General features: G+C 55.8%; 1 protein-coding gene across 1 annotated transcript; it reads left to right on the top strand.

The window, feature by feature from the left end:
* The first annotated feature begins 2,150 nt into the window (after nt 1-2,150).
* On the top strand, nt 2,151-6,948 carry LOC146420385 (uncharacterized). The gene is made up of 6 exons (XM_085048329.1): nt 2,151-2,353; nt 2,518-3,331; nt 3,517-3,593; nt 4,808-4,993; nt 5,294-6,419; nt 6,483-6,948. Exons 1-6 carry the CDS (start codon nt 2,151-2,153, stop codon nt 6,759-6,761), a joined length of 2,685 nt encoding a protein of 894 aa, XP_084904455.1. The 3' UTR covers nt 6,762-6,948.
* The last annotated feature ends 3,436 nt before the right edge of the window (nt 6,949-10,384 follow it).

The raw sequence follows: 10,384 nt of genomic DNA on the forward strand, positions 1-10,384 counted from the left end.
TTTCCGTCCCTCCTTTTCTAAAAGCGGTGGAGTTTCTCCTAACCCCTCTCTACGTTCCCTCTCTAACCCTAGCCCCCATCCTGCACGAGGCAACCAGAGCAGCCCAGAAAGCCTATGGGCTCGGGAGTCTCACCTAGTTCCCGGCGCTCCCCCGGCTGCTTCTAACCCCGCTTGGGAGGGTGATAAGCGCGCGCCCCTCTCAAGCAGCCCCAATCCTGCCTACCTTAACCCCTCTACCCCAGTTAATTCTCTCCCTGTAGCTCCCCATGCACCCCGCCATGTTCATTTCGACCTTCCCGGGGAACCACAAAAGGGCGGCGGTGAGCGCCAAAATGGCGCCGACCGCGTGGTATCCCCATCCCCCATCCCTCGTTTTCCCGCTTCTTCTTCCTCAGTTTTTCCGCCACCATCCTACCCCGACCCCTCCCCCTGGGCGGTCGCGACATCTCCGTGCGGGCACACCCCCTCCTCAAATCTCTCCACCCCCGCGTCCAACCTCTTTCTCCAAACCCCTCCCACTTCCCTTCCCCTACCCAAACCCCACCTATTCCTCGACTCCTCCCCGGAACCTTCATCGGTTTCCCCTCCCTGCGCTCCTCCCCTTCCAAACCCCTCCCTGGAGGCGGGTCTTCCGAGTTCCCACAGATCCTCTTCCGGTCCTTGCCGGAAGGACGCCATCTTGGTTGGTCCTCCACCGGTCCCTGACCGGAAGGAGGCCATCTTGGATGGGTCCTCTGACTCGGTCCGGAATGGTCAGCCCCTCAATGCGGAACTGGGAGACCTCCAGGCACCTCTCGCAGCCCCGGTTCATGTTTCCTGGACAGGCAATCGCCCTCGGTACGAGCCCTTTGACCGTGCTGTACTCAAAGACCTGGCCAAAATGCAAAAGGAGTTTGGCCGGCATTCAAATTATTTCAAAGCAGTTCTACACGCCACACTCACAGGCGTCCCTCTAGTCCCCACTGATATAAAATTAGTAATGTCCTGCCTTCTTTCTCCCGTTGAGTACCAAGAATGGGAGGAAGAATGGAAGTGACAAATTTGGGGATTAGAGCAACTGCTTCCAGGGTACGGCACGCCAAATGGCCCGACCTTTGATTTATTACTGGGCGAAGGGGACTATTTCAAGCCCCAGAAACAAGCCAGCGAGATTCCTATAGATATTCTTGTGTCCTTGGCCGGTGCTGCAGAAAGGGTCCTGCTTGGTATCCCTCCAGGGGATGCCCCTACCATCCCATATTTAGAGACCTTCCAAGGCCCGGATGAAGCCTTTTCTACTTTCGTAGATAAACTCAAGCAGGCGATTGACCATCAGGTACCTGACCATACCATCCGAGACCAGCTGCTGGTTGATGGTGCCATCACGAGGGCGAACACCATCTGTAAGGAAATTATCCTGTCGCTCCCCCATGACCCGAGGCCCACCATCGCCCAGATGGTCAGCGCATGCCGGCGGCTGGCCGCCGTGAAGGCCCTCAACATAAACACCTCGCAAGCGCTGGCCCTTCGCAGCCCCTACACCATCTGCAACCGCTGCGGGAAGCGGGGACACTACGCCGCGGGTTGCACCACCCCAGCAGAAGAGATCCCTAAATTCTCCCATTCTCCTGCCCCTGCCCCGCCCAGCATCCTTCCCCCTCTTCCCTTCCTGACCCTACCTCCCTCCCATTTCCTTCCCCTGATGGCCAGGGAAACTAAACAAGCAGCGTGAGAGGCCGGCCTCACACTGCTACACACCGGCCGGCTTCGACCCTTGGCAAAATTATCTCGACGGATTCCACCATGCCTGGGTCGACGAAGACACACAACTCTCCGGACAAGACTCTTTTATTCTTAAATTGCATTGTGACTTTCCTGACCGATCTATTTTCGTTCTTACAGACGCAGACGCTGGACCCGAGGGACTTTCCATTCTCCCTTCCTTGGTCAGAGTGGACCGAGATGGGGTCTTTCCAGCCCAGGTTTTTGTTGCCGACCCCTCTCTTAATCTCCTTGAGGAACAGGCCGTTGCTAGGATCAAAGTCATTCCGCACCATGCTAGTTGCACGGACATCCCGCTAGTTGCCTGGTCGTGGACGGTAGGAAATAACAGACCAATGCTCACTTGCGGCCTTTCCCAGGAAGGGGGAACTAGTGTCTCCCTTTCTGGCATGTTAGACACAGGGGCAGACGTCACGGTCATCTCCTCAGCGAGTTGGCCGAAGGCGTGGGCCAAAGAGCCTGTGCCGCACTCGCTTAAAGGTGTGGGAGGATACGCCCCTGCGGAGCGGAGTTCCCACTCCGTTTTAATTGAAGGGCCCGAGGGGCGCATTGCCACCGTGCGCCCCTTCATCATTAATGCAGGGATCAACCTGTGGGGGAGAGACACCATGTCCCAATGGGGGACCCGAGTCCAATTGGCCCCGGCTCGGGATTTTTCCTAGGGGTCACTGGAGAGAGCCCGACCCAGCCCTTGAATTGGCTCACAGACAAACCGGTCTGGGTCGAACAGTGGCCCCTCCCCATCGAAAAATTAAGAGCGCTCGAACAGCTCGTTGAGGAGCAACTGGAAAAGGGGCACATCGTGCCCTCAACCAGCCCATGGAACTCGCCCGTCTTCGTCATCAAGAAGGCGAGAGGGACCAAATGGAGGCTCCTCCACGACCTGCGAAAAATTAATGAGGTCATTGAGGACATGGGGCCCCTCCAGCCCGGGTTGCCCTCCCCTTCAATGCTTCCGCGGGACTGGAAGATTGCAGTGGTGGACATCAAAGACTGCTTCTTCCAGATCCCCCTGCACCCCGCAGACGCGCCCAGGTTCGCTTTTTCTGTCCCTTCTATCAACAGGAACCGCCCAATGCGTCGCTACCACTGGATGGTGCTCCCGCAAGGGATGAAAAATTCCCCCACCATCTGCCAGTGGTATGTCGATGGCATTCTGTCTCCGGTGAGAGAGGTCTCAACTGAGTCGATCATCGTCCACTACATGGACAATGTATTGGTCTGTTCACCTACCGACTCCATCTTGCGAACAACACTTTCTAGGGTCGTGGGGGCACTAGAAAGCGAAGGGTTTGAAATTCAGCCCAAAAAGGTCCAGGTGACAGCGCCGTGGAAATACCTTGGTGCCAAAATTGAGAAAAAGACAATAAGACCTTGTCCAATTAAAATTATTGATAATCCTTCCAACCTGCAGGAACTCCACCAACTATGTGGCGCAATTAACTGGATTCGGCCTCTAATTGGAATTCCTACGGACGACTTGATCCCACTGTTTTCCCTCCTTTGTGGAGACCGCGACCTGACCAGCCCGAGGACACTCACCCCGGAAGCGCGGCAAGTCATCGAAAAGGTACAGAACCGCCTGAAAACGTGTCACGTTCACAGATGTGACCCGAAATTTCCCTTTAATTTGGCCATACTTGGAAAGTTACCCCACCTGTACGGTCTCATCTTCCAATGGGATGACAAAGAGAAGGAGGATCTGCGGAAACTCCTTCTCATTGAGTGGGTCTTTTTGCCCGCCTCATCCCCCAGAGTTTTGGTGATGCTACAGGACAAAACGGCGCAGCTCGTTCGACGAGCGAGGTCCCGTCTGTCCGTCCTAGCAGGGTGTGAGTTTAAGTACATCCATGTCCCATTTGACACCAAATCCTTTGAATTCATATTGGCAAAGAGTGAGGAGATGCAAATAGCCTTAGAGTCTTTCCCCGGCCAGGTAGTCACCTGGTATCCAAAACATAAAATCTTCTCTATATCGCAGCTCCAAATTGTTCTTAAACGGGTCCAGAGCATGAAACCCCTCGATGCCGTGACATTTTTCACAGACGGCTCAGGCACATCTGGAAAATCGGCAATCGCTTGGTAGAACCCCTCGACTCAGCTTTGGGAAAGTGATGTCGAAATCGTTTCGGGGTCCGCTCAAGTGGCCGAGCTTGCAGCTGTCATCAGGGTATTCGAGCGCTTTCCTGGCCCCTTCAATTTAGTCACCGATTCGGCTTATGTCGCGGGGATTGTCTCTAGGGCTGAGGACAGTTGGCTGTCCGGCTCCTCAAACCCAAAAATAAATAGTTTGGTCAAACGGCTACAAACAGCCATTTCCCAGCGTGACCAATCTTTCTATGTCATGCATGTACGCTCACACACTGACCTTCCGGGTCCCATCTCGGAAGGGAATAGGATGGCAGACGCGCTCGCTGCGCCGGTGCATGCTGCCAATGTGCCTGACCGGTTCCAACAGGCATCGTTGAGCCATGCACTTTTTCATCAAAATGTCCCGGCCTTGAGGCGGATGTTTGAACTCACTGTGGACCAAGCCAAGGCCATTGTAGCGGCCTGTCCCCACTGTCAACCCCTCAACATAACATCTATGGGATCAGGAATCAATCCCAGAGGACTTAACAGTGGAGAGCTCTGGCAGGCAGATGTGACACACGTACCCGAATTTGGCAGGCAAAAATTTGTTCACGTGAGCGTTGACACCTTTTCCGGTGTGATCTTTGCCACCACGCATACGGGGGAGAAAGCGAAGGATGCGATTTCGCATTTCCTGCAGGCCTTCGCTGTCCTGGGTATTCCTAAGGAGATCAAGACAGACAATGGTCCATGTTACACCTCTGGACCTCTGAGGAAATTTTTCCTCCAGTGGGGCATCTCCCATACCACCGGAATTCCCCACTCGGCCACAGGTCAGGCCCTGGTGGAGAGGGTCCACCAGTCCCTCAAGAGGGCGCTGCTTCAACAAAAAGGGGGGCCAGAGACAGAGTCTCCCGCAAATCGGCTGGCGAGAGCTCTTTTTAGTTTAAATGTCCTAAATTGCTCCGATAAGGAGCCAGACCCCCCCGGTGGTTCGCCACTTTGCGAACAGCAAGCGAGCCAAGTTGAAGGAGCGCCCCCTTGTCCTGGTCAAGGAACCGGACTCCCTCAAAATTGTCGGTCCCTTCCCATTAGTCATCTGGGGCCGGGGATACTGCTGTGTCTCCACCCCCGAAGGGCTGCGATGGGTCCCAGGAAAGTTTGTGAAACCATTTCTTCTAGCAAGACCTTACTCTCCTCGCCCACCCAAAAAGGAGGTCACTGAAGCCCAGTGGCGGAGGAAGAGGAAGGTCGCCACACCACCGCCATCACCGAGAAGGTTGCGTCCGCGCCCACACAAGCGTGCCATCTCGCTTGTCGACCTTGTCCGCAGAGACCCTGAGCCAGCCTCCCACTCTCCTTCCCCCTTTTTCCTATGGCCTTTCCTGTTCCCCTTCTCCTCCTTCCCCCATCCTTATTGCCTAAGTTAATATGTTTCCGTTTGCTCCCCATCTGACAGCCCAGAAATGCGCGTTCCGGTCATCATCCGCGCCCTGCTGCTGTTGACCATCTGCAGCCCAACAACTACGTGGGTCGTGAGGCAGCCATCCGCCAACGTCTGGGTAACCTTGGCCAAGGCGATGAAAAATGACAACCTGTGTTTATCTACTGATGCGGTCCGAGACCCGCTCTCGTCTGCCTTGGTCGGAGCACCGGTTCAGGTAGACGCCTTCCCACCGTCCCTCGTCTCCTTATGGAGATCAACTTATAATCTAAAAGGAAATTTTTACGAATTTTACAAGGACTGCCAGCTTTTCAAACTCCCTCTTCCCATTCGGAACCCTCTTCTGATGTGGCAGAAGTGGGCAATGAATGAGCCGAAGATGGACAAAGAGCCCCATGAGTTTAAGCTAATTGGCTCGCTGAAAGCAAATGCGTGTGTCCAATTCGATTATCAGACACCGTATCCTTCAGATCAAAAGTTATACCAGGGGCTGAGACAAGGCAATCCAAATTATCATGCAAAAAATTGGTGTATCCATATTGCCCACGTTAAAGCGCCTTCGTCTCCGGATTCGCACTACCCCCACCCGATTAGGCTTCCTGAGGGACTTTTTCTTATCTGTGGGGAGCGCGCCTGGGCAGGTGTTCCCTCTCACCTTGTGGGAGGCCCGTGCACATTTGGCCATCTGACCCTCTCGACGCCCAACATGACCCACCTGCCAGCGGGTCAAAACTATTCGATCCCAAATAGAGCAATTGACAATGATTGCAGCACTGAAATTTATCATTGGTCAAAGGGCAAAAGAATTGCAGTGTCTGCCTTCCTGCCTTGGGTTGCTGCAGCCAAGGCCCTTGGAGAGGTTGGCAATTTGGAGTGTTGGGTGTCGAAGCAGGTCCGGTTGACCTCAGAAGCCATTTCGGACCTCTTAAAAGATGAGCAGTTGACCAGGCAGGCAACTTTACAGAATAGAGTGGCAATTGATTTCCTTCTTCTTGCCCATGGCCACGGTTGCCAGCAATTTGAGGGGATGTGCTGCTTCAACATTTCCTCCCGAAGCCGGTCGATTCACCAGAGGCTCCAGGACATGGACTCCCTGCTACAGAGCATCACATTTGAGTCGAGCCTTTGGTTTGAAAATACAGTCGACGGAGTCCACAGAGCCATCAATACTACGCTCTCGACCGTGGGAGGATGGGCCCACAAGGTCCTGAAAGGACTTGGACTGCCAGAGTGGGGAGCCACCCTTCTCAAAGACTGCTTAATCGTCTTAATTGCGCTCGTGTTAATTATTGCTTCTTTTGCCCTCATTAAGCGTTACTTAGTTAATTATTTTCGTTCTTTATTTAAAAAGAAAGGGGGAGGTGTAGTAGTACGGCAGCCCGAGGCTGCCGATCCCAAGTCCCAATGCCCAGTGGTCAATCCCGTACAAGCGGATGCCACTGATGACACCATCTCATGGGGCTCGGAGGAGGCCGAGCTTTGAGCCGTACTCTCCCTCCCACCAAAAGTTTGTGTCAAGTTGATTTGTTCAAAGTTTGCTGTACTCTCCCCGTCTCCTCCCCTGTTGCCGCCCAGTTCCCCGAATGTTCTGTTGCTACCCTGCTCCCATTGGTTAAGTGTACTCCCCACCCCAGTTGTTCTTGATTTGCTCCCCCTGTTGTCCCTCAAAGTGTCCCCGAGCCCGGTTGGCTCCGCCCCTGCATTCCCGCCCCGGAAACCCCGTGGCGCCCTTGAAAACATTGTGTCCCGCGCTTGCTCGAGGCTGCTCGGCTCAGCAACCCCGTTGCTAGGAGACCCCTCTGCACTCCGTGCCGGAAGCGTCTCCCCCGAGCTGCCTGGAGAGGTCGAAGCGACGCGTCTCCCCTGCTCCTCGCTGCTTGCTAACCCAACAATAAAGACTCCTTGCACCCTCTCCACTGCCTGGGACTGGTTTAATCTCGAGGGGCTCTCGGACTGATTCGCCTAGCTGCGTGGCAGGCGCTGGCCTCTGTGCCTGGGTCTCTTCACCCATAGGGCGACCCTGGGACTGACTGCAACTGCCGCCTGGGCAGAGCCTAGGAGAACTGGGACCGCTAGCCCGGAGAGCCGGTAGGGTCCAGCTCGGCCCGACCGGAGCTCCCGAAGCCCACTGGGGGCAAGGCACACCAACAGCGAAAACCATATTTTATTACTCCACCATCTTTCTCAGCTGGCGAACACAGGCGCTCGGCCCGGGTCATTAACTAGGGCTAGGCTTAGGGTCAGGGCTAGGGTTAGGCTTGAGAGATCTAAAGGGCCTGCAGCTGCAAGCACACTGCCACTGGAAAGAGCCTCCCAAGGCCATTGCGAGAAGGCCCTAACGTGGCTGCTCCGCCAGCTTTCTCAGCTGGCGAACACAGGCGCTTGGCCCGGGTCATTAACTAGGGCTAGGCTTAGGGTCAGCGCTAGGGTTAGGCTTGAGAGATCTAAAGGGCCTGCAGCTGCAGGCACACTGCCGCTGGAAAGAGCCTCCCAAGGCCATTGCGAGAAGGCCCTAACGTGGCTGCTCCGCCAGCTTTCTCAGCTGGCGAACACAGGCGCTTGGCCCGGGTCATTAACTAGGGCTAGGCTTAGGGTCAGCGCTAGGGTTAGGCTTGAGAGATCTAAAGGGCCTGCAGCTGCAGGCACACTGCCGCTGGAAAGAGCCTCCCAAGGCCATTGCGAGAAGGCCCTAACGTGGCTGCTCCGCCATCTTTCTCAGCTGGCGAACACAGGCGCTTGGCCCGGGTCATTAACTAGGGCTAGGCTTAGGGTTAGGGCTAGGGTTAGGCTTTCGAGATCTAAAGGGCCTGCAGCTGCAGGCACACTGCCGCTGGAAAGAGCCTCCCAAGGCCATTGCGAGAAGGCCCTAACGTGGCTGCTCGGCCATCTTTCTCAGCTGGCGAACACAGGCGCTCGGCCCGGGTCATTAACTAGGGTTAGGGTTAGGGTTAGGGTTAGGGTTAGGGTGTCGGGTTAGGGTGTCGGGTTAGGGTGTCGGGTTAGGGTGTCGGGTTAGGGTTAGGGTGTCGGGTTAGGGTGTCGGGTTAGGGTGTCGGGTTAGGGTGGGTTAGGGTGTCGGGTGGTGTCGGGTTAGGGTTGGGTTTGGGTGTCGGGTTAGGGTGTCGGGTTAGGGTGTCGGGTGTCGGGTTAGGGTTAGGGTGTCGGGTTAGGGTTAGGGTGTCGGGTTAGGGTGTCGGGTTAGGGTGTCGGGTTAGGGTGTCGGGTTAGGGTTAGGGTGTCGGGTTAGGGTGTCGGGTTAGGGTGTCGGGTTAGGGTTAGGGTGTCGGGTTAGGGTGTCGGGTTAGGGTGTCGGGTTAGGGTTAGGGTGTCGGGTTAGGGTGTCGGGTTAGGGTTAGGGTGTCGGGTTAGGGTTAGGGTGTCGGGTTAGGGTGTCAGGTTAGGGTTAGGGTTAGGGTGTCGGGTTAGGGTTAGGGTGTCGGATTAGGGTTAGGGTGTCGGGTTAGGGTGTCGGGTTAGGGTGTCGGGTTAGGGTGTCGGGTTAGGGTGTCGGGTTAGGGTTAGGGTGTCGGGTTAGGGTGTCGGGTTAGGGTGTCGGGTTAGGGTTAGGGTGTCGGGTTAGGGTGTCGGGTTAGGGTGTCGGGTTAGGGTGTCGGGTTAGGGTGTCGGGTTAGGGTTAGGGTTAGGGTGTCGGGTTAGGGTTAGGGTGTCGGGTTAGGGTTAGGGTTAGGGTGTCGGGTTAGGGTTAGGGTGTCGGGTTAGGGTGTCGGGTTAGGGTGTCGGGTTAGGGTGTCGGGTTAGGGTTTAGGGTTAGGGTTTAGGGGTTAGGGTTAGGGTTAGGGTGTCGGGTTAGGGTTAGGGTGTCGGGTTAGGGTTAGGGGTTAGGGGTTAGGGGTTAGGGTTAGGGTTAGGGTTAGGGTTAGGGTTAGGGTTAGGGTTAGGGTTAGGGTTAGGGTGTCGGGTTAGGGTGTCGGGTTAGGGTGTCGGGTTAGGGTTAGGGTGTCGGGTTAGGGTTAGGGTGTCGGGTTAGGGTGTCGGGTTAGGGTGTCGGGTTAGGGTGTCGGGTTAGGGTGTCGGGTTAGGGTTAGGGTTAGGGTGTCGGGTTAGGGTTGGGTTAGGGTGTCGGGTTAGGGTGTCGGGTTAGGGTGTCGGGTTAGGGTGTCGGGTTAGGGTGTCGGGTTAGGGTTAGGGTTAGGGTGTCGGGTTAGGGTGTCGGGTTAGGGTGTCGGGTTAGGGTTAGGGTGTCGGGTTAGGGTTAGGGTGTCGGGTTAGGGTGTCGGGTTAGGGTGTCGGGTTAGGGTGTCGGGTTAGGGTGTCGGGTTAGGGTGTCGGGTTAGGGTGTCGGGTTAGGGTTAGGGTGTCGGGTTAGGGTGTCGGGTTAGGGTGTCGGGTTAGGGTTAGGGTTAGGGTGTCGGGTTAGGGTGTCGGGTTAGGGTTAGGGTGTCGGGTTAGGGTTAGGGTTAGGGTTAGGGTGTCGGGTTAGGGTTAGGGTGTCGGGTTAGGGTTAGGGTTAGGGTGTCGGGTTAGGGTGTAGGGTTAGGGTTAGGGTTAGGGTTAGGGTTAGGGTTAGGGTTAGGGTTAGGGTTGGGTTAGGGTTAGGGTTAGGGTTAGGGTTAGGGTTAGGGTTAGGGTTAGGGTTAGGGTTAGGGTGTCGGGTTAGGGTTAGGGTGTCGGGTTAGGGTTAGGGTGTCGGGTTAGGGTTAGGGTGTAGGGTTAGGGTTAGGGTGTCGGGTTAGGGTTAGGGTGTCGGGTTAGGGTGTCGGGTTAGGGTGTCGGGTTAGGGTGTCGGGTTAGGGTGTCGGGTTAGGGTTAGGGTGTCGGGTTAGGGTTAGGGTTAGGGTTAGGGTGTCGGGTTAGGGTGTAGGGTTAGGGTTAGGGTGTCGGGTTAGGGTTAGGGTGTCGGGTTAGGGTTAGGGTGTAGGGTTAGGGTTAGGGTGTCGGGTTAGGGGTTAGGGTGTCGGGTTAGGGTTAGGGTTAGGGTTAGGGTGTAGGGTTAGGGTTAGGGTTAGGGTGTCGGGTTAGGGTTAGGGTTAGGGTTAGGGTGTCGGGTTAGGGTTAGGGTTAGGGTTAGGGTTAGGGTGTCGGGTTAGGGTGTCGGGTTAGGGTTAGGGTTAGGGTTAGGGTTAGGGTGTCGGGTTAGGGTTAGGG

This window comes from Lichenostomus cassidix, unplaced genomic scaffold, assembly GCF_008360975.1.
Source record: "Lichenostomus cassidix isolate B80296 unplaced genomic scaffold, HeHo_3.0 HiC_scaffold_533, whole genome shotgun sequence".
NCBI classification, from domain to species: Eukaryota; Metazoa; Chordata; class Aves; order Passeriformes; family Meliphagidae; genus Lichenostomus; species Lichenostomus cassidix.

Bases quoted from the DNA above. Each gene is read 5' to 3' on its own strand.
- LOC146420385 (XM_085048329.1), top strand. From the start codon at position 2,151: ATGTTAGACACAGGGGCAGACGTCACGGTCATCTCCTCAGCGAGTTGG. The intron at 3,332-3,516 runs GTACAGAACCGC...CTCATCCCCCAG, and splicing joins CGCGGCAAGTCATCGAAAAG to AGTTTTGGTGATGCTACAGG. The intron at 3,594-4,807 runs GTGAGTTTAAGT...TGCTCCGATAAG, and splicing joins TCTGTCCGTCCTAGCAGGGT to GAGCCAGACCCCCCCGGTGG.